This window comes from Cyrtonyx montezumae, unplaced genomic scaffold (assembly GCF_038088225.1).
Source record: "Cyrtonyx montezumae isolate F1298 unplaced genomic scaffold, pur_monq_1.0 scaffold_4, whole genome shotgun sequence".
NCBI classification, from domain to species: Eukaryota; Metazoa; Chordata; class Aves; order Galliformes; family Odontophoridae; genus Cyrtonyx; species Cyrtonyx montezumae.
The window spans coordinates 32,871,337-32,887,874 of record NW_027072045.1 but is presented as its reverse complement, the minus strand read 5'-3'; the positions used below and the strand labels follow the sequence as shown (position 1 = coordinate 32,887,874).

Below are 16,538 nucleotides of genomic sequence, written 5' to 3'. Positions count from 1 at the left end.
GCATCTTGAAACTCAAAGTAAGGTGGGATAACAACTCATGAGTCAAATAACTTCAGCATTTTTGATCCCCTCTTCTGTAAGTAAAACTAGTTTGCTTTAGCTTTAGTTTTGTAGAACATCATCTTGTGTATTCTTGCTTGTATCCAAATATTTTGGTGAGAAGTCTCCATGCTTTGAAAGTTAGTATTTCAGTTTCATCACCATTATGCTTCTGGTGTACTGGGAGAAACAGTTGATGCTGTAAAGGACCATAAAGACTACATTAAAACAGCGCGGGCAATATTTGTGCCTTCATCTCAGTTCTCAAAGTCTGCTGTGGTGCCCGGGCAGGATGTGGGAAGCAGGCTGCGTGCTGATGGTGTCTGAGATAACACAGAAATGCTAAAGCCCAGCTTGAAATTAGGCTGGCTACTGCTGTAAAGGAGAACAGGAAACCCTTTTACAAATATATTAACAGCAGGAGAAAAACTAAGGAAAATTTCCCTCCTTTACTCAACAAGGCAGGCAATATAACCACAGATGATAAGGAAAAGGCTGAGGTTCTCAATGCCTTCTTCACATCTGTCTTTAATAGACAGGACAGTTGTCCACATGGTACTTGCCCTGACCTGGAAGTCCGGGACGGGGTGCATAATGCACCCCTTGTGATCCAAGCAGAGATGGTGAGAGATCTACTCCTCCATCTGAACTGCCACAAGTCCATGGGGCCAGATGGGATCCACCCAAGGGTGCTGAGGGAGCTAGCAGAGGTGATTGCCGAGCCACTTTCTGCAATCTATCAGCATTCCTGGTTATCTGGAGAGGTCCCACAAGATTGGAGGCTTGCCGATGTGACTCCCATCTACAAGAAAGGCCGTAAGGAAGACCCGGGGAACTACAGGCCTGTCAGCCTGACCTCGGTATCAGGGAAAGTTATGGAACAGATGATCTTGAGGGAAATCACACGACATGTGCATGGCAATAAAGGGATCAGACCCAGCCAGCACGGGTTAACCAGGGGCAGGTTGTGCTTGTCCAACCTCATCTCCTTCTATGACTGGGTGACCAGACAGGTAGATGAGGGAAAGGCTGTTGATGTAGTCTACCTGGACTTCAGCAAGGCCTTTGACACGGTCTCCCACAGTATTCTCCTAAGGAAACTGGCAGCCCGTGGTGTGGACAGGTTCACTCTTCTCTGGGTGGAGAACTGGCTGGAGGGCCATGCCCAGAGGGTAGTGGTTAATGGAGTTAAGTCCAGCTGGCGTCCTGTAACGAGTGGTGTCCCCCAAGGGTCAGTTTTGGGGCCCATCTTGTTTAATATCTTTATTGATGACCTAGACGAGGGAATTGAGTGTACCCTCAGTAAGTTTGCAGATGACATAAAGTTGGGAGGATGTGTCAAACTGCCTGAGGGTAGGGAGGCCCTTCAGAGGGATTTGGATAGGCTGAACAGCTGGGCTGAGCTCAATGGGATGAGGTTCAATAAGACCAAGTGCCGGGTCCTGCACTTTGGCCACAATAACCCCATGCAATGCTATAGGCTTGGGGCAGAATGGCTTGAAGAATGTAGAGAGGAAAAGGACCTGGGGGTGTTGGTTGATGCTCGGCTCAACATGAGCCGGCAGTGTGCCCAGGTGGCCAAGAAGGCCAACAGCATCCTGGCCTGTATTAGAAATAGTGTAGCCAGCAGGAGCAGGGAGGTGATCATCCCCCTGTACTCAGCTCTGGTACGGCCGCACCTCGAGTACTGTGTTCAGTTTTGGGCCCCTCACTACAAGAAGGACATTGAGGCCCTGGAGCGTGTTCAGAGAAGGGCAACAAAACTGATGAGGGGTCTGGAGCACAAGTCTTATGAGGAGCTGCTGAGGGAGCTGGGATTGTTTAGTCTGGAGAAGAGGAGGCTCAGAGGAGACCTTATTGCACTCTGCCACTTCCTGAAGGGGAGTTGTGGTGAGGAGGAGGTGAGCCTCTTCTCCCTGATAAAATAATGACAGGACGAGAGGGAATGGCCACAAGTTGCGCCGGGGAAGATTTAGATTAGACCTGAGGAAGCATTTCTTTTCTGAAAGAGTGGTCAGGCACTGGAATGGCCTGCCTAGGGAGGTGGTTGAGGCACCATCCCTAGCGCTGTTCAAGAAGCGTTTAGATGAGGTGCTAAAGGATTTAATTTAGTAGTTGGGTAGAGATAGTGATAGGAGGATGGTTGGACTAGATGATCTTATAGGTCCTTTCCAACCTTATGAACTTATGAACTTATGAACTTCTGTGTCTAACACTTTCCAGCCCCAGGGCAATCCTTCCCAGCCTTCATCACTCCGCGGGATTTTCGTCTCCTCTTTCTCCCTGTCCAAAGGGATCATCCGTGTTTGAGGAAGTGTTGACTTATGATCAAGTACCAGTGTGAGCACACAATGTGGTTCTTAGCAATAAGACTTTTTAGGGAAACTAATGGTCCATGGGAGAACATAGGCAGCTTTTGACCCGAAGTGGATGATCCACATGGCTTGCTTTGAGAGCAACATTTGCAGCAATGGGACAGATCTCAAAATGCTTCTTAATAATGGTGTCACTTGTGTCCTACTGCTCAGATTTCCTCAGCTTTTCTCTAAAAACGTCTTTGTGAGCTGGAATTGAGGTAGCCCCCTTCCCTTTGCTGATGTTTGTTGTAGAGCTGTGGCAGAAAAATCCCCATGTATTTTTGAAGCATTCCAGGCCATGTTTGGAGTCCCGAATGAATATAAGTTGTTCTGGAGCAAACAAACCACAGGCCCTGAGCTGCTTTCTTTCTGTTCACCCTTTGCTTTTAAACCCCCCTCACATGTCTCCTCTTTGCAGGGTTGGCAAGCACACAGAACAGAGTTGCTGTCCTAGGGTGAAATGCTCACAAACAAAACGTTCTGTAGGATGTGAATTAAATAACAGCCATGGGTCAAAGTAATTTTCCTTTTGGTAATAGCTGTGTTATTCACGGATGAGTGTGCTCGGGGATTAGTTGCCTGGTGAAAATGAGCAAAATTGCTCCATGGTTTTCATCTGTGGTGTTACAGACCTAAACCTTTTTCTTTTTTAATTAAGGAAAAAATGAAGAAAATTTCACCTGAAGTATAATACATGAAGCAAAGTTGACAATGAGCTTAATATACTACTGTTTCCTGACAGATGCTCCACTAAGAAAACTCAAGCGTTGGAAACATATATATTCAAGCTTTTTACAGCTTTTCCGAAGGTTATGTGCTCCCCTGCATAGTGTTTGCTTTGTCTGAAGGAAATTTCCCCTTTTAAGTGGCCTTTTTTTTTGTTTCCCTTCACACAGATGGGAAGGTTGAAGTGACGAAAGAAGGTGTGAAGCTGTGCACCATGGGACCGGGCAAGGTGTTTGGGGAGCTGGCCATCCTCTACAACTGCACTCGAACAGCAACTGTCAAAAGTAAGATCATTTCTGAACTTCACTGTTGAATGGCTTAGGATTTCCTTGGGAAGCAGGCTTCTCCTAGTCTTCCCTTTGGGGTTCCAGTCTCTGTTAGAAGCTGAGCTTGCCTAATTAATTAAACTCTCTGAGGCACAGATTATATTGTTGAATTTAGGAACTGTGAGCAGGAGGAAGATAGAAACGAAATGCTTCACTGGGCTCTTTCACTGAGGTTTGTTCTCACAGGGCACCTCCTGCATTAATACAGTGGTTAATGCTACCATATGTCTGTAGGTTTCTGTATGACAATGATGCCTACAGTAGGGATCAGGACAAGGTATAGGATAGGAGCTTTCATACTACTTGATCACAGATCTTGTGTAATTACCCAAGAAGCATGGGTGAGTCTTGTTAGTCCTGCTCCTGCATTCCTATCCTCTGCAGTATATACTCTTATTTCAAGCCCTATGGATGGACACCAACAGGCCAGGTGGGTGAAAGGTTTCCCAGCACCTTGCTCCATAAGCATTCAAGGGGAACTTTGGAATTAAGGTCAGTTTTTTTCAGGATGAGTAAGCCAGCAAACTGGAAAAAAATCCGGATGGCAGTGATCTTCTGCACTAAGTCTTTGGCTCTTCTCCTTCAATCTGGTTTGTTTGCACAAAAGCGTGGGTTGCACAATAGGTGGAGGGAAATTACATTACTATATGTGCTGTACATATGTTTTCATTTAAATACAGATTATACTTAGTTGGGAGTTCTTGATCTCGAGGATAAGATGAAATCTTAAATGGAGAGATTTTATAAGGGATGGAGTATAGTTCTGTGATATAAAGGTGCTGTAGGGAAAGAGTTAGGACACAGATGGGCTAGATCATGAAACTAATACAAAGACAAAAAAAAATGTGGTATGAAAACAGCAAGGTACACGAGTCCCTCTTTGGAAAAGAGTCTTTCAAAAATATCCGATTTTTGCCTCAAAGAGAGAAGAGGAGCAATGGACAGGAGTTTCAAAACAAGAATGGGTAACTGGATGTTTTGGGAAGAACATGCTGTTCTACATAATCCTAGAGAGGCAGACTGACGCACTTTTGCTTTTGCCTGCATAAACGTTGCCTCTTAACAAGTATTTTTTATTGCGAGGAGATCCTTGGCTAACCCAAGGTCACATCATTGGCAGCACAGTTTATGCTTTGGAGCAATCCATAATCCCAAATGACTGAACAAATGCTCACAGCACTCGGGTTGTGCTAAGCCTTGGGGCACAGCCCTGGCCCCAGAGCCCTCTGGGATGCTTTGTTGGGATGCTTCCTGTGCTCATACTGCTCCAAATCCATGTGGGAAGCACTGCATTGTGGGTATGGGTGGGAAGCAGATGCTGATCCACTCTGGCTTCCTGCCCTTTGGGTCCATTCTCTGTGCAGCCCTATCACCTGTGCTTCCATCCAGTGTAAGATCCAGAGGCTTGGTGATGGAGATACTACAGTGACAGGAGGCTGGGGAGAGCAAAGTGCTCTGTCACCACAAGCGGTACATCACCTTGCACAGTCACACTGGGTTTTGTTCAGTGTCCATTTTGCAGCAAGTTTGTAAAACTGATAAATTATATAGAGATTTGACTACCAGTTTACAGCGTCATAGAATGGTTTGGGATAGTGTAGTTCCAACCTCCTGCCATGAGAAGAGTTATCAGCCACTGTCGGTTCTACTAGACTCTACTAGACATCCTCAGAGACCTTCATTCAAGAAGGAAGTGTTCAACTCTATCCTTCTCCCACTGGCATCGTAAAATTTTGAGAATTCTGCACCTCCTTGGGTTTGCAATCTCCTTTTTAATGCAAGGAAGTAACTGTTAGGTGGTTTCTCTCTACTTAATGCAAAGTCAGTTGCAGTTGTGGTTTTGATTGACTTTGTGTCCTTTAAGGTGCAGTGGTGAGCAAGGTCACAGCTCGTTTTTTGAGAGCTGTTTCAGCTGGACCTAATTGAGCAGAGCCAGGTCTCTGAGGCATATGGATCAATTTAGGGCATTATTGACTTAAATTGCTCCTGAAGCTGCTAATAACCAGCTTCAGACATCTGTTTGTTCTTTTGGCTAAACGATAGAAATGTCATAGATCTTTAGAAGGGCAAACACCGGCAAATATTGCATTAGATCTGATGATAACTTTGATCATTACAAGGTTTGTTTCGGGAGAAATGAACAATTGATGATTATAATGAGAGCAGACACCCAGTCGTCATCAATGCTGGCGGTTGGGAGGTGTGTCACGGGGCATCATTTTGCAGAAGCGCTTTCCATCAGGCCTTCCCAATTTTCAGGAGATGGATTTTCATTACCTCCAGTGTCAGAAGTGCTCTCTCAAGTGCTTTCATTACAGGAATGCTACATATTTCTTCTAAAAATAGAAGTTGCACAAAGACCAAACAAGGATGCATGGTGGTGGTGGAAGCCCAGCGGTGCCTTCAGGCTGTAATGTGCCTTGAGACCATATCAATATCTTCCATTCTAACTTGTGTGTATGTGTGTGTGTGTGGGGTGAATAACCAGGTTTTCAATGTCATTAGCCAGCAGCCTGCTGCGGCTCCTCAGCTTCCATGCACTCCATGGAGCTTGCAACTTCAAGGGATCAGTCGCTACACAGGAGGTCCTTTGCCTTTTGACAGCACTTGAGAAGACTTTAAGGTATAATTGTTTTGAACTGGCTCCTTCTGGTTCCCTATAACCTCTTTCATGAGGCAACGCAGGTCTTTTGAAAGATTGCCCTAAGAGAATTATTGTGGTATTTTTGTAGTGCTATTACAATCTTAGGTGAAAGCACGATGGGGTCTGAGGTTACCCAAGCTGCAGAGTAACAAGGGCTTCCTCCCATCTGAAGCCTTTGCTTTACACTTCTAGTTACTATAAGGAGAATTGAATTTTTCTGCTGGAAAATTCTCAGTATGAGGCACTGTCAGAGCTTTCCAAAATGCAGTCATTTGCATATCACTTCCCTGTGTAAGGGAATCTAAATCCCAGTCACCAGCTGCACTTTTCATGGGTCCATATTGCATTACCTACATGCAAACTTGAGGCTCCTTGTAATGTAAAACAGAATCATAGATCGTATATCATAGCCAACAGGTCATTTTTTTCAGTGCATTAGAATAAGGAAAAGGGAATCCTACATATTACTGTGGATAACTTAGGTGAAAAGGGTGCATCAAGTACCCTGGCAGAGAAGCATTCTCTAAATATGGCTTTTTACTTAGATATCTCAAATTGCTATTGGCACCTCTTGGAGGGAGCAGGTTGTGTCTTAAAATATAAGTTGTTAAGATACAACTTATTGTCTTAAAATCTGTGTTTTCAGACAGGATGCGGGGTAGGAAGGAGATGGATTTGTGCCCATGTACCCTGGCTGTCCCCCAACCACCCTGCTCAGTAGCAGACCCCTTAGGTAGGAGGCTTTTTTTCCCTCCAAATTATGCAGATAGTGGATTAATAGTTCAGGACTGTCATACAGGAAGGCTTGATCCTCATCTTTTGAGGAGTTTGAGGAGCACTGTCCATTGGAAGATCTCTTTGACTCTAGCTTTCACTACTGAAAAACGGTACAGAATGCTGATAGACCGGTTTAAGAAATAGATTGTTTCATACATTAAATCTCTACCTCTGGTAGTAAAACAGAAGGAAAGTTAGTATCTTTTTCTGACTTAAACACTATAACCCAAGCATTGTAAAGTTTCGTTCTTTGTTCTTTTCTCCCTATTTCAGCATTTTTAACCTAGAAAGTCTGAGTGAAGGCAAAGCCCTATTTATCCAGCTCTTAAAAATCACAAAACTGAAATAAAAAATTACTTATTCATAAGGAAGGTTGCAAGCTCTGGCAGCATTTTGTATGATTCTCTGAAATAAAAGGTTTGTCCTTCCCATTGTATTGGCTCCATTGATAAATGAGCACGGCACTTACTTCAGTGCCTGCACATGGGGCAGCTGAAGCATGGGTGATGGTGCAGAGGTGGGTGCTGGTGCTTCCTGCTCTGCTGTGCTACAGAGCACTGAGTGGCCCTGCATGTTTCTCCTTGTCTGTTTATTTTAGCTTTTAGTCTGTTTCCTCATTTTCTCTAAGTCCTTCTTTGGCACCTACTTTTAGGCTGTAGAAAATCTGCTAGAAAGCAGTTAGGATTCACTCTCAGGGATGGGACTTTTAAACTCATTGCAGCTGTGCTTGCAAAATGGAGCATGAAGAAAACCAGAATGCTAGTTTTATGGAATAGCTGGAGAGCAAAAGGTTTGCACAGTGAGTCAGACCGGGAAGATTCTTGGAGAGTGTTATGACTTTCTCCAGGCCATCCTTGGAGAAGTAGCTAACAGCAACTGTAAAATAATTACTTCACAAAAGCTTCTTTTCCATCCTCTTGTTGTTCATGTCTCCAAAAACGTTATTGATGCATGAAATCAGGCTAGAGCAGTTCTGATAAATGGGAGAGCTGAACTTTGCTGATGATAGTAAGCCTTTGCTTTGAGCAGAGTTTGATAAACAAGGGCATGCAATAACAGTATTTGCAGCTTATATTAATTTACAGGCTCAGCTACACGCAGCCTTTTCTCAAGCTGAGACACAAGAGACTGCAAAGGGTCTGGTTTTGATACATCACTATATAAAAGTTTCTTACTCCAGACTATTTCCTGGCACTAATTGCAGAAGAATGATCTGCTTGGTACTAAGACAGACACAGAAAAGAACAATTTGTGGTTCAAAACCAAAGCAAGCCTTCTTTTTTCTTTGAAACCACTTTAGGAGATGATTGGTAACATGAAATTATCTCATGCTACCTTTCCTTATGTATGTGAAAACATACTTTGAAAAGCTATATTTCTTTCTGACAGTAGATAAATTTTAAAGATTTGAGTATAACTTTCTTTACTGGAGGAATTATTCCCTACATTGGAAATCCATCACTTTTAGCAAGTTCCCACTGAAGTTGCCTTAAAACAAAATATCCCAATCATGGGGATAAGCCTAAATACCTAATTAGTCAGGAAATTTTCAACCAAGCTGTAGCATCATCACATGTCATGCTGCCATCTGTAGCATCAAGGACATTATTATAAATAGAGAATTCAGTACTAGTGTAGAACACTGCCAAACCACTCAGACTTTCTGGTTTTCTCTAAACAAACAAACAAACAAAACTCAGAAAAAAGAAACAAATATAATATTACCATTGTTCATTGAAAGTGCATTGGAAGGATGTTTTTATTCTTCAAGTATTGAAAGACTTTTTCTTTCACTGTGATAAATAAGAGTTCAACAGTGAGTAGCTGCATCTGCTCTGTTTTGCTATCTTCTAAATAATGAGCTCTTTCTCTCTTACTTAGCCTTTTATATTTGCACCTGAAGGACTTATGGTGAAGTCTTTAGCTTCAGTAGGATTTCTGACTTTAAATATTAATGATAGAAGAATCTCCGGTTGCCAACACTGTGTCCATGAGCTATGAGCTTGAGATGAGCTTGAAGCCTACTTTTACACCCATGGAAATCTGTTTCATAGGAGTAAGGTCACTTTCCTTGTCCTCCTTGTGCTCCATGTCCTGGATCCCAACCCAAGGTGCTTTGTCCCTGTGTCAAGACCTTTCCCCTGCCCAGGGCAGTGCAGGATGCATTGTATCATCAGCACAAGATTTATTCTCTCGGTGTCTAAAGGTCATCAATAGATCTCTACAGGCCTTTAAAGAGCACATAAAACATTCCCAAAGTGCTTTTGTTGACAGATCAGCACTAACTGTAGTCGCATGCGGTTTTACAATGACTCCTGCCTAATGGAAATGTAGACTCAGCAATGTAAAAATGTGTGCAAACACTGAAACTGCAAGTAGTCTTTTCTGAGTTGCCCCCAAATATGATGCTAATTATTTTTTCCTAATTTTTTGTGTTTTTTTTTAGCTGAGGCAGAGCACAGAGGCAGGCAGGCACCTCACAGCAGTGCTGTATGGGAAGAATACATCTTCCCGTCACGCCTCCGGGCACCTCCAAGGAGTGGAAATCTGGTAGCTGAGAATGGGGAGAGGCAGGAGGTGGGCAGAAAGCCTGTGAGGGGATGGAGAGAAGCTTCTGTGGGAAAGCAGGAGGGTTTGTGGGGTTTGTTGTGGCTGGCGAGCCTGCCCTTGCTGGTGGGAAGGAGGTGGCTCTTCTGAAAGTGGGCTGCTCTCTCGACTTCGCTACCCATGTGTTTCCTGAGTAAGAGCTGTTGGTGGAGCAGATGGGAATGCCACGTGCTGCATTGCGTAGTAGTTGCACTTACTTGTAATGCATAGAAAAACAAAATAGAGATGGGAAACGTGTCTGCCTACCACACTGTTGGCTTTGCTGTAGGTTTTTGTTGCTGTTCACCATGAGTGGTTGCTGACTTACCTTTGGGAGCAGTTGAGACAGGGTCGGTGCCCTCCTGCACATTACCATGCTCTTTTTGAGGGCTGACACTAGTGCCCAGCTTCTCAGCATCTCTCAAAACAATGGGCTGGTATAGTGGCACACCAATTGTTCACAAGCTCCTATTCAGGGAAAACAGGCCACATAACACTGAATTCTTGAATCAGCATTAAGGACCAAGTATGAACAGATGCAAATCTTTTCTCTCCCTCCTTCCAGGAGGAAGCAGTCTCTAAAGCAGAGACACAGCCAGCACCAAGGGTGGCTTTTCAAGCAGCCCTCCCCCCTGATGGCCCCGCAGGCATTCTGCAGAATGAAGGTCCTGGAAAGGTTTACTCAGTACCTGCACACAATGTGGAGTGTGAGAACGTCACCTCCCATATGGGCTCTCGGGGCTGATCACAAGCTAAAGGGAGCTGGGGATGTTTGCTGACAGCTTGTGGTAATACCGAGCTGTGGGCATTATTTAATGTCCAGCACTTTCTTTATTCGTGGTCCTTTTGCCTTTGCTCTCATATTGCTGAGCTGTTCAGCATCTCCATTTAATGGATGCTGTTGGAAGTGGGACATTTTAGCCCAGGTGTTGGGAAAATGCTTAAAGTTGAGAAAGCTGTTTGGGGCAACTGAAGTTGTGCATCAGCTGTCGTCACTGCGATGACAAGAGAAGGAGTTTTTAATCTCCCATTAGGGTTATTTTCTTTTAATCCGCCCATTTAAGGAGGTTTTAATCTGCCATTAACATCTCCTGGAAGCTGTCAATACTGAAGCATTAGCAAATGTTGCTAATAATACTCTGTGATCCTGGTGAGTTGTAATGTTACACCTGTCCAGTAGTGTTTGCACTTCCATTGATTGTTTTCAGGGAAATGTATGCAGCCTCTTAAATTGAGGTTTCTAAATAATGACTTAAAAATGAGGTATTTTGAACCTGAATATTTCAAAGGAGTTAAATACTATTTTATTTCAAGCTTCATCTGGGAATTTTCTGCCATTCCACACTGTGCAGATATTTGACTGCTTTGATTTAATTACAGGAGGTTTATGATATTTACTCAAGCATTGTCCCATTTTTAATTGTTGCTTGGCAAACACTGTAATGCCTAAAAAGACGTGCTAACAGCTGTGCACAGCGAAGCAGTGGTAAATAGGCCGAGCTGTTGGGTTTGGCTGCTGCTACAGTGGGTGTTGGCATGATTTGAAGGAAATTTGTCTTCCTTCGTTTTGTAATAGACGAAGATGAGGATGGTTCAAGAGCTGTTATTCAACTCCTGCTTCATTGGTGGGATATTACTTTCTCCATTCTGGGCCAATAAAAGGTACATCAGCACATTAATAAGTGATGTTATTGTGGTCAGGTGCCCTTCTTTCTTTCTAGCTCTCAACAGCAGCATGGAAAGACGTGGGTGAAAGCATTTTTTTCGTTCATTGGCCAACAGACCTCCATAACTGGGGTGTGTTACAAAGATACGTAAAGATAAGCTTTGTATTAATTAAACCAGTGACTGCTTTGTCCCTTGATGTTTAAATACATGCTCTAAAGACTTGGACATCAGCATCAAGAAGACATCTCTCCCATCCTTCCTGTTACTGAGCCCATTCAACCTTCCCACCCTGCTGAGCACAAATTCACTTGTCTGTACATATTGTATAAGTTCTTCTGAGATTGCAGAATATGGCCGTGTCTTCCTCTTTCCATTTGAAGCCTGTGAAATACTTGAAAGGTTTTCAGAGTATCCTAGAGTTGTCATATAGTTCTACAGTCTGAAGGCAGGGTGGCTAAAATTCACGGATTTGGTTCAACTCTGCAGCATGCCAACAGGGTGGATAAATCAGTAAAAGAAGTAGGGCCCCAAATCCATTAAAGCCTGCAAGATCTTCTTTCACTTCATAGGACTTAAGATTATACCCTGAGTAATTTTTTGGCCATATCATTCTTCTTTATTAATAAATTTAGAGTGATTTCTGTACTGCAAATGAACATGCCAGGAATGAGTTTGAGTTATGCTGGGCTTGGCCAAAAAGGATTCAAGATACAGACTGTGTTTGCAGCCCTGCTCACAGCTGCACCTACATGGGGTACGTGAGGTTTTTCCTTCCAAAACATTCCTTCTTTGTTTAATAAGGGAGTGAAAGCAGCCAACAATGCTGCTTGCTTTTCAAGGAACCCTGGTGGGTTACAGCCTGCTGGTCCCCCAGCCCTGAGATGGTTTGGAAGATCTGGAGGAAGGGCTCTTACTTTTCCAACTCATTTTGGAAATGTAGTCTTTTCTGTGTGTTCACTGTGTGTGCTGGGTGCTGAAAGATGAATGATAACATTATGAAAATAGTCCTTATTTGCTTTTAGTCTGATAAAATGTTACCACCTTCCTTCCCTAGTCTCAATTTATCCTTGAGCGGCATAAGAACAGAAGTCAGTTGGGAAGTAAGTTCTCGTGGAAAGAAATATTCCATTAATATGAATCAAGTAAAACACAGGCAGATTTTATTTTATTGAAGAAAGTAAGGGATGCAAACTCTATGGATCCATCTATATTTCCTAACATGCATCTCTAGCATGACTTCCGACTGAGTGTAGAAGATCACTACATTTTCCTGGGTCACTTTGAAGCTCGTCTTGAGGCACAAATAAAGCTCTGCTTAATGTCCTTCTGTCTCCAGTCCTGGAGTCCCCAGCACTTTGGCACTGGGCAGCAGCAGCACTGGGATCTCAGACCCTCTACTTGCTGACCTTGTCCATCCAGAATGGGGTTGCTTACAAGTCAGTGCTTGCCTTGCTCAGCATTCCTAAACATTTTGGGTTTGATATCTTGGACATGGATAAGGAGAAGAGTCGGGTTCTTTGGACCCTCATGAGGAGAATGGCCTGTCTAGAAGACCTTCAGTTGGATAGATTTTGTTTTAATATGGAGTTATTTCTCAGCTTCTGCTGCATATTTTTAAACATGTATTGGTCAAGATCCATGTAATATTTCTCCAGCAGTAGAGACATTAACCTTTATTAACCACTGTGCAATCTGTGACTACTTAAAGGCTAGCATGATCATTAAAATTAGATCTTGGGCTGTGTTCCTTCCTACTCCAAGTTCATTAACTTTTATGACAATGATAAAGTAGTAATTTGTTTTCCCTCTGCATGGAAAAACATGTGAAGCACTCTGTACTCTGCATCCAAAAGGCTACCAGACATTTGTGCTCATGAATAACACTACCTATAGTTTAGCAAGAGTACCATAGTGACTACAGCTTGTTACTGACACCACTAATTTCATATTCTGAGGAGCATATGTTGAATGGAAAAGCAAAGATAACCCCAAGCTGGGAAAAAAATCACGTCTGGATTTACTCACTCTGCCCAGAGCTATACCTGTGCTATAAATCTCAATTGCAACACCAAGCAAAAGGACTCGTGGTACAGTCACCTCCCTCTTATATTTATATGCTACCGAGTGTCATCCTGGCCACTTTAATATGTTTTTGCCCTGGGTAGCAAGGGTGCGATTTCTTTGCTGTAGGCAAAGTTCCATTGGGAATGTTTTGCTCATCATCTATCAGCTGTTTTCTTGGAACTTATTCTGCATGGCATCCAAAGCTGCTCGCAATGTGCATGCAGTCAATCATTTCAGGATAATTGCTGAGTGCATTTTGATTTGTGTCTATTTTTCAGTAACAGCATTTTTCATCATTTCTCCTTACTAGAGTTTCCAAACCTGTGTGAAGCTGGCACTATAAACAGCAGTGATGCACGTAGGGGGGAAAGTATATTTAAATACGTGGTGAGGCTGACTGTGTGGGCAGGCAGTAGAAGAGGTTCAGAGCTTGCTGCAGGCTTCTGCTCACATCACTATTTCTGCCAGTGGCACGTAGGGTTGGGCTGGTTACATCCCACTGTGATTTGTGCATCTGCAGTTTTATTTCTCCCATCTGCCCGAACATTCTTTTTGTGTTAAGTGGATACCTCAGTGGTCCGAGCGCTTTCTGATTTCTGAGTCAACATTTTCATTTTCTGTGGAAATATTATATTCTGTTCTTGAAACTTTCATTTATACACAGTGATCTTTGAACATTTCTTAGTAACAGAAATGCCCTGAGATACTAAGGAAGGAACTGCACTCCAACGGGCTTACAGAGAAGATTATCCAATGTATTTGGTTAAAACCACATTTCCCATTAAGTTTAGTTACTAATTGCTGTTTTCACTGATTTCTGTGCTTGTTTTGAATAGCTGCTTGAAAGAGCTCTACAGAAGCAAATTTGTTTTCGTAATTCAAAGCATAACACACCCAGTTATTACATCACATGAATGAAGTATATTAAAAGGCATTAAATTATCAGAATATAGACCAGAATTTGTTTGTGAGCAAACATACTAATTAATCCACCATTTCCATAACGTTATTTTATAAGTATGCCAGTACTCCTGTGCTGCAGCAATGTTTACTGGTGTGATTACTATGCAAGTTTAAAATGAGTAAATCATAGTAAATTATAATTTATTTTTAATTAAGTATGACTACATAATAGCTTTTTAACAAGGAGATGTGCTCCAGGGCTGTGTCTTGGCCCTTGTGACATTCCCTGCCAGTGCCTGTCCTGTGTGCATATGTAGGATGGGTTCTTCATCCTTAGGGATGCTAAAACATCTTTTAGTTGCTATGGAGGGTGCCGGAGCACAGACTCATGGAGTTTCCTTGAGTTTTTTAAAAGTTATTTTATTAAACGTGTGCCATAAAATAAAATGAACAAAAAGGTATTTCAGGTTGCTTTCAGCATGTACATACAGTGGCCTCTGGTTCTCTCTTTCTAAAATGTATTTATCCAGATACACAACTCTAAACAAAACAGTGCTAAAATGCAAGCGCAATTGGTTACCATTTTGCAAATGTGCTTCTGCCATTATTTGCAGTAATTTAAATGGTGTGTGGAGAGAAAACAGGCCAAGACAACAAGGGTGCGAGACCAAAGAGATACAGGGATGATCACAGGGATTGATGCTGCTAAAAGGAGAATTAATTTTCTCCGTGTTTTTGTCCTGTTATGGCTGGAGTCACGCCTTCTTAGTAGGGCAGCTTTCTGTGCATACACACAGATTTGTGTGCTTATTTTGGTAGCTTGCATAAATTGTCAGCGCTTTGTTTAGTGCCTTTTAAAACTCCTGGGATGGCTCATTTTGGGCGGACAGGCTCGATATTTTTAGCAACATGTGGACTGCCAGCTGCATGCAGAACAGGCTGCTGACAGCGGTGCGTAACGGAGCCAGAGCCCATCCTGACTTTTAGACCCCAGAGTGATTCTGATGGTTTTATGCTGCAAACATATTAGCTGTAAAATGAGACCAATGAGATACAGCAAACTGGGGAGCTCACGATCTGTTACAACAGATAGCATTGGGTGTGAGCAAGTGCTTGCCTTTACTTACTTAGATATTTTGCAGTTCATTTTAGCAAATTCTTTATTTTCCAGAGCATCCGAAGGCCAGCCTTTGGTTTTCCAGCTCTGTGACCAATTCAAACCGTGATACAAAGGCACCATGAAAACTGCAACAACCTTATACTCTTGTTTAGTCCCTCTCCAGTGCTGCTGCTTCACCTGACCCTTGTTTTCATGCATGCTGTCACTCTGGACTTCAGTGCTTCCCATCAGGCAGTTCATTAGTTGCACTGATCCCTCTGTGCTACTCAAATAGAGCTGAATGAATTTAATTCAGCCTCACAATGCACCTACAGACAGGTAAAACCTCATCTCATTGTCATCATTCATTGAGATTGCTTTTTAATTAGTTTTTATAATTAGACCAAGAATATTCTTGAATTGACAAAGGGTTTTAAAATGTTTTTCACCCCAGGGAACTGTTTTTAGATAGCGCAAATAAATGTGGTTATAGAAAGCAGCATGCTTTTGAGATAGGATGATTTTGTTTTGGTTCAGCACCTGCGGGCAGCTTGGGAAGATGAAGCCCACGTGGAATGGTTTTGATGTTCCATCCATTCTCAGAGCTGTTCCCAAATTGGAAGGTGTGTGCAGTAGTTTTGAAACAAAACAAATCCAATACGTTCAATTTTTTTTCTTCATATTGTTAATGAGGTTTTGCAACTTAAGAAAGTCCATCCGCTCTTTTTGATAATGTGTACAATGAAAATAAAGGCCAGACAAATTCATTACATCAACAGTCATCATAGTATAGTGCAGTGAACAATCTATGGCCAAGGAAGCCAGCAATTACAGAAAAATCAGTGTAACAAAAGGAGGATTCCTCCAAAAATTCTTTCCATGTTTACCAAGCTTTAGATGCACAATACACCTTTGTTCTCATCCAACCTCTTTCCATGGCATGCTTTGGAACAGTGCAGCTGTTTCATGAAGAACAATTGCTTACCATTACCCAAGATAGATACTGGGAAATAAATTCAGCTTTGGCAACGCGTGGCTATCCACATCCCTGATGATGCTTCAGGAATCTTATTTAAAATGTTTAGCATGTTATTGTGTAAAATCACCCTGGAGTTCCATGGAACAGAAAAGCAAACCTTGTATAATCCCTTCCACTGTGCTGATTACCAAAACCTAATCCACAGGAAAGCCTGCAGCAGTTTTATCACGAGCGTCTGTGTTCTTTTCTTACATATCTCAGAGCGGAAGCAATCTGTGTTTTATGCTGAAAAGTAGATGGATGCATGAGGAAAGCCAAATAAATCCATTTTTTACTTAATACCAGCTGAAAATTTCCTCTGAGTTCTCTC

General features: G+C 42.6%; 1 protein-coding gene across 2 annotated transcripts in view; it reads left to right on the top strand.

Annotated features, from left to right (window-relative positions):
• Positions 1-16,538, top strand: part of PRKG1 (protein kinase cGMP-dependent 1) — a 406,800-nt gene that overhangs the window by 153,974 nt on the left and 236,288 nt on the right. For both annotated transcript variants that reach the window (XM_065746469.1, XM_065746470.1), the window contains exon 3: positions 3,293-3,406. In XM_065746469.1, the coding sequence (XP_065602541.1) occupies positions 3,293-3,406 (114 nt within the window). The remainder of the gene's footprint in view (positions 1-3,292; positions 3,407-16,538) is intronic.